Source organism: Chrysochloris asiatica, unplaced genomic scaffold (assembly GCF_000296735.1).
Source record: "Chrysochloris asiatica unplaced genomic scaffold, ChrAsi1.0 scaffold00033, whole genome shotgun sequence".
NCBI classification, from domain to species: Eukaryota; Metazoa; Chordata; class Mammalia; order Afrosoricida; family Chrysochloridae; genus Chrysochloris; species Chrysochloris asiatica.
Window position 1 is genome coordinate 23,332,855 of NW_006408551.1, and position 18,557 is coordinate 23,351,411.

Below are 18,557 nucleotides of genomic sequence, written 5' to 3' on the forward strand. Positions count from 1 at the left end.
CCATATTTTCCAACTACCAACCTTTGCATTCCAATCACCGGTAATGATCAATACATCTTGATTGCATGTTTGATCAATTTCACATTGAAGAAGTTGGTAGAATTCTTCTATTTCATCCTCACTGGCTTTAGTGGTTGGTGCATAAATTTGACTAATAATGGTATTAACTGGGCTTCCCTGTAAGCGCATGGATATTATCCTATCACAGACAGTGTTGTCCCTCATGACTGATCTGGATATGTTCTTTTTGACGATAAATGCAACACCATTCTTCTTCAATTTGTCATTCCTGGCATAGAAAACCATGTGGTTGTCAGATTCAAAATGGCCAATGCCAGTCCATTTCAGCTCACTAATGCCTAAGATATCAGTGTTCATTTCATTTTTGACAACTTCCAATTTTCCTAGATTCATACTTCGTACATTTCATGTTCCTATTTTCAATGGATGTTTACAGCTGTTTCTCTTCATTTTGATTTGTGGCCCATCAGCAAATGAAGGTCCCAGGAGCTTTTCTCCCACGAGTTTTACTCCATTCTTGTTATCACAGTCAATTCTACTTTGAGGAGGCAGTTCTTCCCCAGTCGCATTTTGAGTGCCCTCCAACTTGAGGGGCTCATTTTCCGGCACTATATCTGACAGTGTTTCTCAGCTATTCATAAGGTTTTCAGTGACTAAACATTTGGAAGTAGTTTGTCACTCTTCCTTCCTAGTCTGTCTTTGTCTGGAAGCTCATCAGATACCTGTCCACCATGGGTGACCCTGCTAGTATTTAAAATACCAGTGGCATAGCTTTCAGAATCACAGCAACTCACAAGCCACCACAGTGTGACAAACTGACAAATGAGTGGTGGCGGTTTGGTTTTAAGTGGAAACTGTCACTTTAAATTTCGAGATTTGTGCGCATGCGTAGTAGAACCCTCCAGAGGTGGGGGTGGGGTGTTCATTCGTTCAGGCCTCCCCTCTAGTCACCAGAATGGATTTGCGCAGACGGTGAGAGACCAATGAACAGATACCAAAAAAGAAGGCCCCCACCTTTATCTCTGTGGTTATGTCAGGCATTCGTGGCTGTTTTGATCCTTCCCCCACTTGTTCTCTCCCAAGATGGTGGCTCTGGGAGTAGCTTAATTATATATGGTTCTTAGTTCTAGCACCATCCCCTGAGCCTGCTTGGTCCGGTATTCCGTGTTGTTGGTGACGGAGCTCCTTACTGTACATCTACCTGATCCGCCAACTTAGATAGGTTTATTACATTGACTTATGTTTATTACACTGACTTAAATGGTCATCTGGTATGGCACTGTGGGATATAGCACTGGACTGCAAGGTAGGTTTCAACTACAAGGCCAGCGGTTCAAACTCATCAGCTGCTCCTTGGAAACCCTATACAGTGTTGTTAAGAGTCAGAACAGACTCCATGGCACTTAACATAACAACATAACATTCAGCTTAGAAAAAAACCCAATTAATTCCTCCCAAACAATAGTTCTACTGTTATCCTTCTTTACTCAGCTAAATGCCTAAAAGAGTTTATTGCATTTACTATTTCTACTTCCTCATCTACAATTCAATCTTCCTCATGTACAGCACAAAGTATTCTAAACCTAGCATTATACAGAAACTGTTCTTACTAAGTCTGACCTCTGAACCAATGGTGTGGCTTTTCTAAGCTACATTTCCTAAATTATAATTATTTGCACAATAAGGGGTAGGTGGAGTATCCAAGCTAGAGACATTTTTCAACAGAAAAAGTCATCATTTACAACATCGGTTGTCAGCACAGGTGCCCTGGTTCAAGTGACCCACCCAGTTCTGGGAATGGAAAAGCTGACACAGGACTATGAAGCAGTTGCTTCATATCATCTGGTCAGGAAATAGAGAAGGTTGAACTTCAAAAACAATCCTAATCATTAGTTAGATATCGTAATTGGCATGCATGTATATGCCCTGATTATGTTTGGAATATTTTAGATTTTGAAAAACTGACAGAGAAAGAGAGTGAGAGAGAGAGAACCAGTCTTAATGTTCAGCATCTCATCCCATTCATCCAGCTGTAGCCATAAACTATCGTTTGAAAAAAGCCATACCTTGTGGCACTGAGGGTTAATGAACTGGACTGCAAAGTCAGTTTGAACCACAAAGTTGGAGGTTCAAGCTCACCAGCTGCTCCTCAGAAACCCATATTGTTATGGGTCAAAACCAACTCAATCTTAACATCAACAAGAACATAACCTTAGAACTATTTGCCATTAAGTCAATTGTGGCTCATGGTGACCCCATGGATGTCTGAGTAGAACGGTGCTCTATAGGATTTTCCACAGCTGATTTTTTTTCAGAGTAGATCTCCAGGGTTTTCTGAGGAGACTCTAGGTGGACTTGAATCTCTAACTTTTGGTTAGCAGCCAAGTATGCTGACCATTTGCCCCACCCAGGCATTCTGATTATACCTGACATAAATATATTTAGCTATGTTGTTGTTGTTACGTGCCATCAAGTTGCTTCTGACTCATAGTGACCCTGTATAGATTGTCTGAGGAGTGACTGGTGATTATGAGCCACAGACCTTGCGGTTCAAACCAACCTTGCAGTCGTGTGCTTATCCTATAGAGCCACACTAGGACACCAGAGAACAAGTTTAAAAATACCACAGAAAGTAACTACAAAATATGTATTGGAGTCCTGGTTATGGTGCTATAGGATAAGCACTTGATCGTAAGGTAGGCCTGAACCACAAGGTTGGCTTGAACCATAAGGCTGGCAGTTCAAAATCATCAGCTACTCCTTGGAAACCCTATACTGGGTTGCTATGAGTCGGAACAGGAGTCCTGGGGTCATGCTGTGGGTAATACACTGCACTGCCAGGCAGTTTGAACTGCAAGGTTGGCGGCTGAAGCTCACCAGTCACTCCTTGGAAACCCCTATATATGATCGTTATGGGTTGGAACTAACTCGATGGAACTTAACAACAACAACAACAACAACAACCTGAGTTGGAAGAGACTTGACAGCATTTAACAACAACACCCAGAAGGGAAAGTACTAAAACACTCTTCACTTCTCAGTGGACACCTTTAACAGTTAACACTTAAATTACCCTATTTTATTTTATTGCTTTTACCAAAAATAAAGAGAATTTGGTGTCTTATAAGAGAATTTAATGGATTCCATTATGAAGACTTTATTATTTTAATGTCAAAACTTTATTAGAGCCCTTATGGCTTCATTTTTTCAAGCTATTGCAGGTAGAGATTTATGGGTTTTTGCCAAAACCTAACTGTATCACTAAGTAGCTGAAGATGTAACGTTCTCTCTGAAGCCTTTTTGCCTGTTATATACAAAATTAAGGAACCCTGGTTGCAAATTCCGTTATGAGTTGTGCAGCTAACTGCAAGTTCAGCAGTTAGAATAGGCCAGCCATTCAGTAGGAGAAAAGTGAGGCTTTCTGCTCCCATAAAGATTGACAGCCTCAGAAACCCTATACAGGGTCACCAAGACTCAGAACTGATCCTATGGCACACCACCACCACCACCACCACCACCACCAGGCAGAAATAAATTTCTCAATCCTCTCTAGCTCCTATTCCAGCTGAGCCTATACCACTGTGGTTCTTAATACCTTGAATTCTTTTCTACCCATCTCTCTTCTTTATTCCATGAACTTGATTTTACAGACTGTAAGATCAGACTTATTCCTTACTGGGCCATTGGTGACATCATGGAATTCAACTCAGCTTTACCACAGTCTATAGCTGCATCTCTCCAAGTGTGTGCTGGTAGCAACTGCATCAGAATTACCTGGGTATTTGCTAAAAGTACTGTGTTCTAGGCCCAACGACAGACTGACTTAAACAGAATCTCTGGACCTTGATTAAGACATAGTCCCATCTCATGCCATTCAATGGCTTTTAGCATACTCACAGAATTCTACAACCATCACCACAGTCAATGTTCTAACATGTTCATTACCCTGAAAAGAAACTCCATACCCTTTGGCAGGCACTTCCCACCCCTTACCCCAGCCCAAGGCAGCAATTAGTCTATCTTCTGTCTTTGTAGATTTGCTTACCTGGACATTTCCTATAAATTGAATCATACAAATGCAATCTTTTTTCTTTTCTTTTTTTAAACTTAGCAAAATGCTTTCAAGGTGCACACATGCTGTGGCATGTATCAGTTTTTGTGTGGACATTTGCTTCATTTCTCAGTGTGTCATATCTAAGAAATTGGCCTAATATAAGACCATACACACACACACACACACACACACATAGCCCTTTTCTAAGGGTTTTGCAGTTTTAGCTCTTATATCTTTGATTCTTTCTGAGATAATTATTTTAAATATGGTATGAGTTAGTAGTTCAACTTCTTTTGTATTTGGATGTCCAATGATCCTAACACCATTTCTTGAAAAAGTTTTTCTTTCTTTATTAAATTGCTTGACACAATTTGGAACATCCATTGACCCTAAACATGAGACACAATAAAGTTTTAGAACCATGTGTCTGCCGGAATTGTTAGCCTAGCATTATAACAAGAGTAATGCAAAGTAAAATTACTAACTTCACAACTGTTTAATAATTATTCATAATACGTGTTTGCAGCTTCAAATTTGGCATACATGTCAGTAATAAGAGGATAAGTGATAAAGCAGGGAAAATAAGAGAAGGCCTAGGTTTACAATACTAACTATTCAATTTAAGAAACTTACTTGGCAAAATAGTCTTATAGCGATTTTTAGTTCCATGTCGTGGAATGTCAATTTCTTTGGGATCCACAAAGTTCATAGGTATTTCCTACAAAAATAAATGATATCATTAGTGTATCTAGTGTGCCACAAAGAGAATCTTCACAGGGGGCCATCTGCTCCATAGCTTTATTAGACTTCAAAGTAACATAAAAAACAACGGACTCCCACCTCTGGTTGACCAACACCCTTCCTTTCATAAACATATCAGCTGTACCCTGACAAGCTATTTCTAAGAAAAGCTCTGCATATTAAAGAACACAATTTTATATGCAGTTATTAACAGATTTGTAGATTTAAAAAATCCTGTTTGGATACAATTTCTGAAAGTATATAAACAGCTGGAAAAAAATTTTTAACAATGTGTTAAAATTCTTTTCAAATTATTATAGAAGTTCAGTAACAAAAATTCACTGTCATGAATTTCCTTATGACATTAATTGTGACTCCCTGCCAACATTGTTAATATAAAGGACTTTTCTGTTGATTTCAAGTAATGAGGAAATGATGCATTTTTGCTTTAAGGAATGCTTTATATTTTGTCTGTTCCATTTCACAATATTTTCAGTGAAGTGCATCCAAACTATCTTTTTCCACTTAAAACATGAATATAAATCTTCTTATTTGGTCAGAGTATTTGCTGTGTCTCTTAATTGATTGGAAAACTAATAATTAGAAATGAAGTGACTCTTTGGAAATGCATTAGACCTAAAAAGGTGAACATTTGTAGCTGACTGGGACAAGGGAAGCAGCCAACCAATGTTTTGAAAAGGTCCAAACAAATATTTAAGGATTTGATTATATAAATAATGTTGTTGAGTGCCATCGAGTCGGATCCGACCCATAGCGACCCTGTACAGGGTTTCCGAGGGTGTAAATCTTTACGGGAGTAGAAAGCCTGATCTTTCTCCCACGGAGCAGCTGGTAGTTTCGAACCGCTGACCTTAAGGTTCGCAGCCCGATTCGTAAACACTACGCTACCAGAGATATATGCTTTCTAAAGTGCAGTGGATTATTCCATATGGCTCTTCTACCCATAGTATTTGTAATTCCCAACAAACAATTTTTTCCTCATGGGTGTGGCTAAGAAAAGGTGAGCGAAGATGCTGATAAGATGATTTCATTTAGCTGTGACTGTTAGCAGAGTTAATTGTGAATGTAAAAACTTGGGTTACAAAATTTGGGTTAATGTGGTTTAAGAACGAGCCATCTCAGAAACAGGAGTGGGGATCTCACCACCATCAAAGAAGAGCCAGGAGTGGAGCACATCCTTTGGATCCTGAGACCTCTGTGCACTGAATCTCCTCAACTCAGGGACAGTAAGTTGTGACACCGGAGGATGACAGAGGAGTAGCAGCAACAGAACCAAGAGTCAGAGCATGAGGCTGAGTGGTGGCCTTCGAGGTCCATAAAGCATGTAAAATTGAGTGAATGGGAAGGAGGCTTGCTTGCAGAGTGGGTGCCTCCAGACACTTATGTGGGGGAACTAGGTGTCTTGACCCACAAAGCTAGAGCCAAGTGCCTTCAGACTGAGGCTTACCTAGAAGTGGTGTGCCCTGTGGTCATTTATCAACAGCTCAAAAACATCTCTGTAACATTGCGGGAGCAGGGCAGAGGTCTGGCCAAGCACCTGAAGATTGGAGAAACCTGTCTGTGGTCACAGCTGAAAAGAAGCTATCTTCACTGGTAAAACTGTGTCCTAAGCATTTCTGACCCTGAATTGTAACCTGTTAAATTCCCGAAGAAGCCTCTACAACTGTGAATATGTTGTCTGAGTTCTGTGTGTGCATTGCAGTAAATCATTGAACCCAGCTGAGAAGTAGAGAGCTCTGTGGAGAAATATGTGTTGCCATTTTTTCTCCCCCATCCTCTAAATTTCTGCAAAGGGTTGCTTAGCTAAGACTAATGTGAAATAAAATAGATCTTATGTTACTTTATGATCAATAAGTATTAAGTTCTTGTTGTTGTTAAGTGCCATTAAGTTGGTTCCAGCTTATAGAGACCCTGTATAGGGTTTCCAAGGAAAGGCTGGTGAGTTTGAACTGCCTGTCTTGCGGTTCAAACCAACCTTGAGGTTGAGTGATTATCCTGTGGTGCCACATATTTTTTTAATTTAAATTTTTTCCAATGGAAAATATATAATATCACAGCTTAATATGCAGTGAAATGAAAGAAATTATCTTTAAGTTAATTTAAATTGTTCTAGTTTTCTGTCAGTCTGAAAAATCTAAGAAAAGTCAGGTGATGCTGTAGGTTAAGCTCAGAATCACAAGGTCAGTTTGAACCACAGGGTCAGCTGTTCAGACTTAACTACTTGCTCCTTGGAAACCCTACACAGAGTAGATATGATTTGAAATGGACTCAATGGCACTTAACAACCACAATTATGAACTTGAGACCTGGTCTACAGAGAGGAGCATATTCCTTTTTTAACATCATTTCCTAAACTTGTATTATATATTTATAATAATTATTCTACTCTTCTTCAACAAAATGTTTTAGCACCTCAAATTCACCGAGCCAAAATAAGCAAGATTGGTGAATATACAATAGGAACCACATGTTCAAGTTCGATCATTTCAACCAGTTCAGTTTGTTTTGAGAAAACCACGAAGTAGCCAATGTCTTTATTCCTCCTTTGCTCCTTCCTACTTACCTCTTGTCTTCTGACACACACTTGACAATCTATCACCTTCCAGCATCCTCTCTCTCCTGGACACTCCATGTTGTCCTTATCTTCCCTTTCAGGGAAGTAGGTTCTGCTAAGGACTACTTTCATATAGAAAAGTGCTATCTGTGGTTCTAGAAGAGAAATAGCTGTGCTTCCAACTAGTTATGTGTGGTTGTCTAATGGTTCTTTCATTCTTGTGTTTCTCATTTTCTTCATGTAGAAAAAAGATGATACTGTAAAGTCTAATTTTAAAAACTCCATTTATATTTTGCTTGAGACACTTTAACAATAGTCCATGGAGCTAATGGTAAATCTAATCACTGCTGATCTTTCATTAGCCAAAAAACAAATCAAACTCACTGCCTTCAAGCTGATTCCAACTCATAGCAACCCTATAGAACGGCTTCTTTTGGGTTTCTGAGGCTGTAAATCTTTATGAGAGCAGACAGCGTCATCTTCCTCCTGCAGATGGTGGCTTTGGACCATTGACTTTGTGTTCAGCAGCCCAATATGTAGCCCACCGCAGCACTAGGACTCCTTTCACCATTCGAGCGGTGGCAGCTATTTCAACTAACATTGAAAGAGTCCATTTATTATACTCAACTGATGTGTCCTAAGATGCACGACTAATTTAAGCTGCACAGTGACTAGACAATGGAGATTCCCCTTGGGCAAAAAAAGGACTCATGGTTTGAATTGCAAGGTTGGTGGTGCAAATTTATCATCTGCTTCTTGGAAACCCTATACCGGGTTGCTATGAATTGGAACTGACTTGTTGGCACTTAATAACAACAATCTTAGTTTCAGCTACCATTATAATTCTACAGGATTACCTCTACCCTCCCAAAAAAGAAAACAAAAAAAATTGCCATTAAGTTAATTCTCACTCATAGCAACCCTATAGAACAGAATATAACTGCCCCATAGGGTGTCTGAGGCTGTAAAGTCCTTATAGAAGTAGACTAATTTTTCTCATACAGAGTGGCTGGTGGATTCAAACTACCAGCCTTTCAGCTAGAAGCCCAATGCTTAACCACCACACCACCAAGGCTCCTCCAATGATCCTGTTGTTGTTGTTAAATGCCAGTGAGTCGGTTCCGACTCATAGCAACTCTGTACAGGGTTTCCAAGGTGCAGTTGGTGGGTTTGAACTGCCAACCTTGTGATTCAAAGTCCAGTGCTGGATCCACACTAGGAGTCCATGATCCTATGCTGGTGTTGGTTATGTGCCATGGAGTCTGTTCTGACTCATAGCGACCCTGTACAGGGTTTCTGAGGCTGTAAATCTTTACAGGAGCAGAACACCTCTTTCTCCTGCTGAACAGTTGGTAGTTTTGAACTGCTGATCCTGAGGTTAGCAGCCTTATTAGTAACCACTATGCTACCAGAACTCCTTACTGATCCTATAGGACAGAGTAAAACTGATCGGTTGTGTCTCCAAGGCTGCAATCTTTACAGAAACAGATTGCCACATGTTTCTCCCATGGAGTGTATGATGGGCTTGAAACATTGACCTTTTGGTTAGCAGCCAATCACTTACCCTATTGCTAAGAGGGTTCCCTCCCTAGTGTGTATCATATCAAAATATCTACTGAAGAGTAAATAATAAACAGCATCCTCACCATGAATTCACTTTGGAGTAAATGTGAACTTGTCACGACGTCTCTCAGCTGTGACCTTGTGAGAATTCGGCTGGCTGACTGCAGATACTCCATTGCTACCTTCTCCCGTGGCGTTGGTATAGCCACAAAGGGTTCAATGCTCCCCAAACTACTCATGTCCAATGTAAGGGATACATTGGACCCTCGCCTACATTGGAGAAGAATAAGAATAGGTTTAAACATCACATGGATTATTTTTGTGTGTGTACCAATTAGACTTTTAACAGGTGTATAACTTATTGACAACAATTAAAATAATTGGCTGTGCAGCCCTACCCTTAATTAATGTGATTTTTTTTATCATTACCATTAAGTACCCTTATTCCCACCTCCCTTCCAGTCCTGGTAACCACTAATAAACTTTGTTCTCTATACATTTGAATTTTCTTGTCTTTTTATATGAGTATAAGTAATATCAGAGTATTTGTCCTTTTACATATTTCGCTTAGCATATTGCCTTCAAGCTCCATCCATATTGCAGCACAAGTAAAGACTTTGTTTCTCTTATTGGCAGAATAGTATTCTATGTGTGTATGTACCACATCTTGTTTATCCATTCACCTGTTAAAGGACACTTAGGCTGTTTCCACCTATTGACAATTGTGAGTTGTACTGCGAGGAATATTGGTGTACAAGTCTCGTTTTGAGCCTCTACTTTCAAGTCTTTTGTGTATATACCAAAGAGTGGAATTGCTGGGTCCTATTTTTAGTTCCACTTTTAGTTTTTTGGGGAACCACCCCACAATGATTGTACCATTTTATATTTATTTCTACTAGGGTTCCAATTTTCTCACATCCTTACCAAAATTTGTTATTTTCATCTTTTAAAAAATTTTTAGCCATCATAGTGTGAACCACATGGATCATTTTGATTTACAAAATCTCTATTCCTATACAATGGACATAATTGAGAAATTTTGTAGACATAGGAGTCAGGCATCTTTTATAGTATTGTGGTTGACTATAGCAACCATTCATAGTTTCTTTATAGTAAACTGACCATTTTACTGTTGGGAATAACTCTGAATTTTAAAAATGTACTATAATTTATTAATGGTATATTTGCTATAGAAATAAGGTTAAGTGCTGTTGAGTCAGTTGTGACTTATAGGATTTCCAAGTGGTGACTGGGGGTTTAAACCACCAACCTTGTGGTTAGCAGTTCAGTGCTCATCCTACAATGCCATACCAGGACTCAGGATAGCTAATTAATATGAAATGTTTTGGAAAATTCAGATTTTGAACAAAAATCAGATGCAATACAAAGCAGCTTTAATGTGTATGTATGCCAAAGAGTTCAGTATCGAAATCATATATAGCCATCTAATGTTTTTTCCATAAAGTACTTGTGATTTTACTCAGTATAAGAAGAGTGGAGAAAAAAAAAGGTGATTTATTTTCATTCAACTTATTATGAATGAAATGGAATTTAGATAAAGAGTGTAAGTCTGAGTTAGTTCTAGGAGATGACTTCTGTATCTCACATGCATGTATGTGTGTGTGTATGCCTGGACATGCTTATTTAAGTATGTGACAGTGTTATCGTGAATTATCTAATGTCTTTTCTAGCCACAGTCTGTCACTCTTACCAAACAACATCTCCACCCTGCTGGGTCTAGGTATGAGAAATTGGGAGAAGATACTGATAGGATGACAAGATTCTGCTATAGATGTTAGCACAGTTAATTAAAAATCTTAAAAAACTCTAGCATGGGTATAAAATAAGCCATCTCAGAGGTAGGAAGGGAGATCTCACTACCATCAAATAAGAAGGGCCAGGAATGGAGTGTGTCCTTTCAACCCAAATATCTCTGCTTATTGAACCTCCTTAACCCAGTACAGGAAACTGACAGCACAGGAGTAGCAGATGAGCAGCAGTAGAAGGACAAGCACTATAGCACAAGACAGAGCAGTGAACTTCCCAGGCCACGGAGCAAGGAAAGTTGAGTGACTTTAGGGAGGAAGCTTGCTTATAGAGTGAGGTGCCTCCAGGCACTTAAGTGGGAGAGCTAGAGCTGAGTGCCTTCAGGCTGAGGTCTATGGTGAAGTGGAATGTCCTATGGGCATTGATGAGCAGCTGACTGGAACAACTGTGCCCCGAGCATTTTCTGATCCTGTATTGTAACCTAATAAACCCCATCACTATAAGTATGGGGACTGAGTTCTGTGTGGATTTCGTAAGAAATTATTGAACCCAGCTGAACTGAGAGGGCTATGGGAGGATGGTTTGTTGTCACATATTGCAACAAATTTAGAAGGGACCATCAGATACCACATACTGTTAAGCTAAACTATAATTTATCTTTGCTCTGTAATTTCTCCCCTCTTGATCGAAGACAAGTGAGGCTCTTCAAACTTCTATATAGACCTTGTGTCCTTGGACAGAAGGTATGAATATTTATCAGTAGCTCTAATTGTGTGGAACAAAGAAGTAACTATAAATAGCATGTAAGAGACTGAAGGAGTCCTGGTGTGGTGCTATGGGTTAATGCGCTGCTGGACTGCAAGGCCAGTTTGAACTGCAAGGCTCAAGCTCACCAGCAGCTCCTCAGAAACCCTATACACGGTTGATACGAATCAGAACTGACTTGATGGAACTTAACAAGAGATTGCAGGCCTAAGTCAGAGACTGTGTTTCAGTTGTTGTTGGTAAGTGCTGTCGAGTCGGTTCCGATCCATAGCTACCATGCATAGGGCTTCTGAGGAGCGGCTGGTGAGCTTGAACCACCAACATTGCAGTTCAAACAAACCTTGCAGTTCAGCACATTAATGCACAATAGAAGTGTGAAATTTAAAGAGGCATTAGGTGTGTGTTGAGTGGGAGCCCAAATATGGTGCCAAGTGGCTGGCAAACCAAAGAAGTGGAGAACAGGGAATAGGTCAAAATAAATGAGAGTAAAGACAGTAAAAGTGGATAGATACTAAACTCAGAAAATGATATCCTCTAGCTAGTGTTTTACATGCTTATTATGGAGTACTATGTCAGAAAGTGTAGTCCTCGGTGGGGCTGCAGGATAAGCTAACTCACAAGGTTGATGGTTCAAATCCACCAGACACTCCCTGGAAACCCTATACAGGGTTACTATGAGTTGGAACTGATTCAGTATCACCTAACAACAACACATCAGGAAATATTCATGTGATTAGAGCTTAATTTTAATCAATGAAAAATGATTAGAACACACAAAACAAACCCACTAAACAAAAACATCCCAGTCCTTTACACCTATCAGTGTGTCTCTAGTGGCAGTTTTGGTGTCATTCTATAAATGTGATAGGCAATGTTGTCTCTTTTGTTAATTTATAATGACTTGTAATTGTAGTTTTAATTCTTGCTTTACATGGAAGATTATTTAAAAGTTGGAACATTTATCTTTCTTATTAAGTTGTAAGTACAGTACATGGAAGTTTGATTACATATTGATTGATATCTATTGTATAAACATACACACACAAGTATATTTATTATTCTATTACATATTTTTAAAGGTATCCCAATCTAATAATTCCATACCTTTTTTCCTACTGGCTTTGTCAAAGCCTGAGAAATGTATGTGAACTTTTCAAGACGGTTACTTTGTCACTGTGTTTTATATATTGACCTTTGTGTTATCTGATGCAGAGATTCATAGTCATTGTGTTGTTAAATACCGTCGAGTCGGTTCTGACTCATAGCAACCCTCCTGTAAACTTTTAAAATGTGAAATATTTTCTTTCCTCTTAATTTTATTTTTGTCTTTTCATCTGACTTTAAAAGCTATTAATATTGTCTTCTGTATGGGTTTTTTTTTTTTTTGGTGGGGGAAGCATGTTTCTGACAACCTTCTTTTCACTCTATTATTTTTAACTATTCTGAATCACTAGAATAAGGATTTGGGGACAGCATTCTGACTACCTCATAAAATATTATCTGTGTGATAGAGAAATGTTTTTCTCATCTGATTTTAAATTATTATTATTTTGAGTTGCTGGTGGGTGATGGAGGTCCTGTGTTTCTGAGTAGGAGACAAATTGTTGAGGAATAGCAAAAGGTGGTCTATTTAAAAAAAAAATTTAAGATGGTTTATTTTTCAGGTAAAGAATTTTAAAATCTATTTTTATGGAAAAGCAATTTTTAAAAGAAGTTTCTCAATTTAGTTCTTCTGGTCTTTAAATTAGTAGAAACTCCTTTCTGAGTCTAATAACCATTTCCTACTAATATGTCTGAGTTCTTACTGTACTGGCTCATCTTCTGGCACTGTATCTGACAACATTCTGGTGCTCTTCATTATGTTGCAATATTCAATATTCTACTGCTATCTGACAGCGTTCCATTGCTATTCATAAGGTTTCCAGTGACTAAATATTCAGAAGTAGTCCGTCTCACCTTCTTCCTAGTCTGTCTTAGTCTGGAAACTTAGCTGAAACCTGTCCATTATGGGTGCCCTGTTGGTGTTTAAAATACCGGTGACATAGCTTCCAGAATCACAGCAACATGCAAGCCACCACAGTATGACAAACTGACAGATGAGTGAGGGATAAGAAGTTAGGAGAGATGGTGTGCTAGTCAGATGCCATTAAAAACCATTCAAGCAATTTTCAGCCTCAAAAATAGAAGTTTCTGTGCTAACAGTAGTTTGTTGTTGTTAAGTGCTGTTGAGTTGGTTCTGAATCATAGTGACCCTGCATAGTGTTTCTGAAGAGCAGCTGGTGGGTTTGAACTGCTGACCTTGCTGTTCAAACTGACCTTGCAATCTAGTGCTTTATCTTGCAGCACCATACCAGGTTTAGTAGATGGCAAAGTCTCTTCGATTTGGAGTAATTAAAACAGATGTATAAAGGAGGAGACACTTGAAATGAACCTGGAAGGTCAAGACGTTCAATAGGCAAATGTATTTGTGGTGATGGTGGTTATGTGTAGAGGGTATTTAAAAGAGAAAGCTTGGAATGAGAAAAAGCGTGGGAACAGGAAGTGATAAAGCATCTTTCAGAAAAAGCATACAAGCAGTTTTATCTAGAGTTCATTTGTGTAAAAATATGTCTTAGAATTGTGGAGGAAAGGTTATACAGGAGAGATGAGAAAAAAGCAAGAGTTATAGAAAGCACAACACTATAAAAAGCCTGCCCAGTCTAGAAGAGAGGGAATCCAGAATATAACCAACATCTTATATTAACCTAGGTGTGGTTTCCAGAGCATACTCTGCTCAAACCTGGGAGATAAAAGGGTTCCAGATTCCAGGTCTAAGCTCCATTTAATGTACTGAGTAAATTCTCTCTGGTTTCTACAGTAAGCTGAGAGCTATGGAAGCAAGAAAGTGAATTAAGGATAAGCACTGGACTGCAAACCACAAGGGCAGCATTTCAAACCCACCAGTCAATCCTTAGAAACCCCACACAGGGTTGTTATGAGTCAGAACAGACTCAACTGCACATAACAGTAACACAAACATCTACTGTGGTGCTATAGGATAAGCCCTGGACTACTAACCACAAGGTTGATCATTGAAACCCACCAGCTGTTCATCAGAAACCTTACAGGGTTATTATGAGTTGGAACAGACTCTATGGTGCTTAACAACAACAACACAAATCTATTATTTACCAAATACTGCTCTAATTACCTTTACACATGGTATCTCAATTAAATCTTCAATAGTTCTCTAAGGTGTTACTTTCCCCCATTTTATAGTATGTTAGCCTATACAGTATTCTATTGGGAGACCATAAAGTAATTGATGCATTTGAATTATGCTGAAGAAGAAAATTAGAAGTACCACAGACTGACACTAGACTCAGGGAGGGAGAGGGGCTGTGTGCTGACAGCCAGGGGGCAGGCCTGTGGGGTGTACCCTTTGGTTGTTTGATGATGCATGGAGGGGATTGTAATCATTACAATGAAATGAAATACGATGGGATGAATATAAAACTGATTTTCTCCCATGTAAACCCACATAATTTACAATAAAAACTTAAAAAAAAAAGTACCACAGACTGCCAGAAGACCAAACAAATCTGTGTTGGAAGAAGTACAGTCAGAATACTCCTGAGAAGCCAAGATGGTAAGACTTCATCTCTCACACTTTGCACATGTTATTAGGAGTGACCAGTCTCTGGAGAAGATATCATCCTTGGTAAAATGGAGGGTCAGTGAAGAAGAGGAAGGCCCTATGATAGTTAAGGTTTTGTGTCAATGTAACTGGACCAGGATTCTCAGTGGTTTGGCAGCTGAGATGTGGTTATCCTCATAATGAGATCTAACATAATGTAATTAACTCTGTTATTAGGTCTGCTATGCACAGCCAATCAACTCAAAGGATATTTCCTCAGGGGTGTGACCTGTTTTTTAATATATTAGGCATGCAGGCAAAATGTACTTGCTCCCTGCTGGGTTTGGATCTTGCATCTGGCTCATCTTCCAACTTTTGGTTCTTTGGACTTGAGCCAGTGACCTATTCTATTACGTGCCAATCCTGAGAGTCATTGTAAGCAGCCTGCCTTCTTATCTGTCGGACCTGCCTGCCTACCTGTCAGACCTGCCTCCCTGCCATTTGACCTGCAACTCTTGGTTCACCTGACCTGGACTTGGGATTCTATCAGCTCTATAACTCTTCTCTTTATATTTGCACATCTACATTGATATCTACATTGTTGTTGTTAAATGCTGTCAAGTTGGTTCTGACTCATAGAAACCCTGTATATGGTTTTCTGTGGAGTGGTTGGTGGGTTTGAACTGCTCCCTTTTCAGTTAGCAGTCCAGTGCTTATCCTACATTGCCACACCAGTACTCTATTTATCTATCTCTCTAATGTTTCACTAGTTTTGTTTCTCTAGAGAACCCATCCTAAGACAACCCCCAATGAGATGGACTGACAATACTGGCAGTAACAGTGGCCTTAAACGTAGAAACAAATGTGAGGATGGCACAAGACCAGGCAGTGTTTTGTTCAGTTGCATACAGGGTTGTTATGAGTTGGAACTGACTTGACGGCACCTAAGAACACCATAGGGAGTTGGGAGTCAACTGTTGGGAGGAAAGGTCAAGGCGATTGACACATAAGTAGAGGCAGTATTCAGGCTGTAAATATACATTTTATAGTCACAATTGCCTCAAATCTCTCCTCTCCCATTGTCTTCTGGTGGGCTCTTAAGCAGGTGAGTTAGCTTCTTGTGTCTCAATTTTCTTGTCTTTTGTAACATGAATAAATAAGTGTACCTATGTGGCACTGTGGGTTAATGTGCCAAGACTGCAAAGCCATTTGAACTGCAAGGTCAGTGGTTCAAGCTCACCAGCTGCTCCCCGGAAACCCTATATAGGGTCACTTTGGGTCAGAACCGACTCAACGACACTTAACAACAATAATGTGATGCTGTAGGTGAAGCAGTGGACTTCCAATGACAGTATCTGTGGTTCAGAACTGCCAACTGCTTCTCAGAAACCCTATACAGGGTTGCTCTGAGTTGGAACTGACTCAACAGCACTTACCAACAATAATACCTGAGCGGGTTTCTACAGGGTTACTGATATAATGTAAGTAAAGTTGTAGCCTGCCTTGACTCAGGGTGACCCTGTGAACTATAGAATTAAATTTGGCTATAGATCTGTCTGTTGTTTTCTACAGGATTTTCATTGGCTGATTTTCAGAGGTAGAAAGCAAGGCTTTTCTTCCTAGTCCATCTTAGTCTAGAAGCTCCACAGTTGGGTGGCTGCCCACTACATTCATTGACTGGGAATCAAGGAAGGTGAGAATTGCCACTGAACACCATTTTCCCTCTTATAAAAGGCATTAGCTGGCTGTTATTAAGTTTGTCATTGTTGTTAAGTGCCATCGAGGTGATTCTGACTCATAGCCCCCCTGTATGGGGTTTCCAAGGAGCAGCTGGTGGATTTGAACTGCTGATCTTGTTGTTCACTGTCCAGTGCTGACGCTACACTACCACACCAGGAGATCATACATATCCTACATACATATATATGTATGTTGTTTTTGTTAACCACTAACCTTGTGATTATCAGTGCAATGCTTATTCTACAGTACCACACCAGGAAATGCTAAATTAGGGTAATAATAAATACACAAAGATCTACTAACTCTCACTTTTTGTTTTTTAAATCGTCTATTGAAAGTGATCTTTACTAAAAACTTGAAAATTGTTTATACTGGGATTAACTTTAATGTTGTAAAATCAATGGATAAAATCTACACATTTATCATTAAAGTAAAATACAACCTTCTTAATAATCCATTTTTCTTAGTGTTTCCCTTCATTGTGACTAATCTATTTCCCTGAGTTAAACAATCCCAGCTCACTTCACTGCAACACCTCAGACAATGCCATAAAATTCAATTATAGAGTTAAACTTGCACAAGTTGTTGACCCTAGAAAAAGGGCATTTTTCATTTCACAAAATAGTACCTTGTCATGTTAAGTATTTTCCTGTCCTTGCTGTTTTCATTGTCATTGTTAAGTGTCATCAAGTCAATTCTGACTCACAGTGACTCTATATAGGGTTTCTGGGGCTGTAAATCTTTGTGGGTGCAGAAAGCCTTATCTTTCTCCTGGGAAGCAGCTGGTGGGCATGAACCCCTGAGCCTGTGGTTCAGTATTTACCTACAGAGCCCCTGCATGTCCTTTTCCCATCCTAGTTGTAAAATATTATGGTAGGCTATCATTGACTTGGAAAAACATCAACTTTTATTCATTCTCATTCTAAAACAACAAACAGTATTTAGGATAATCCAAATAGAATGGAATAGGAATTCCAATTAATACATCTACTTTAAAATGTTAAAATATTTTGATACATTCTTTTAGGCTGCACTAGGAGAGAGGATATTAAATATATATACATATATGTCTTTAAATCTTTTTTAAATGATAAAGCTAACATTTTATTTGAAGATAATGTGTATAATTTAGAAGAATCAAAAAAGGAATTAAAATCACTCATAGTGACATTATCTTCATTAGTATTTTAATAGACTAATATTTTTGTTATTTTATAGGTAGCAATGACAGTAGCCTGTTTTTATTTGATTAGAGATGAGAATAAGTGCATTTTTATATGTCTGTTACTCATTTATGTTGAGTTGGTTCTGACTCAGCGATGCTATATAGGGTTTCAGAGGCTGTAAATATTTGTGGTCACCATTTGTCTGTCAGTTTGTCATACTATTGTGACCAGTGATGATGAAACTGAAGACATTTACCAACTTCTTCAGTCTGAAATTGATGAAATATACAATCAAGATGTATAGATAATTACTGGTGATTAGAATGCAAAGGTTGGAACCAAAGAGGAAGGATCAGTAGTTGGAAATATGATCTTGGTGATAGAAACAATGCTGGAAATCACATGATAGAAAATTTCAAAACCAATGACTTCTTCATTGCAAATATTTTTATAAACACCATAAAAGATGACTATATACATGGACCACACAAGGTGGAATAACCAGAAATCAAATTGACTTCCTCTGGAAAGAGACATTACAAAAACTCC

The 18,557-nt window shown here is 38.9% G+C and overlaps 1 protein-coding gene across 2 annotated transcripts in view; it reads right to left on the minus strand.

Annotated features, from left to right (window-relative positions):
• Positions 1 to 18,557, minus strand: part of PTPRR (protein tyrosine phosphatase, receptor type, R) — a 444,293-nt gene that overhangs the window by 67,239 nt on the left and 358,497 nt on the right. For both annotated transcript variants that reach the window (XM_006859557.1, XM_006859558.1), the window contains 2 exons: positions 9,038 to 9,224; positions 4,709 to 4,793 (listed from right to left, as the gene is read on the minus strand). In XM_006859557.1, coding sequence (XP_006859619.1) covers positions 4,709 to 4,793; positions 9,038 to 9,224 — 272 coding nt within the window. The remainder of the gene's footprint in view (positions 1 to 4,708; positions 4,794 to 9,037; positions 9,225 to 18,557) is intronic.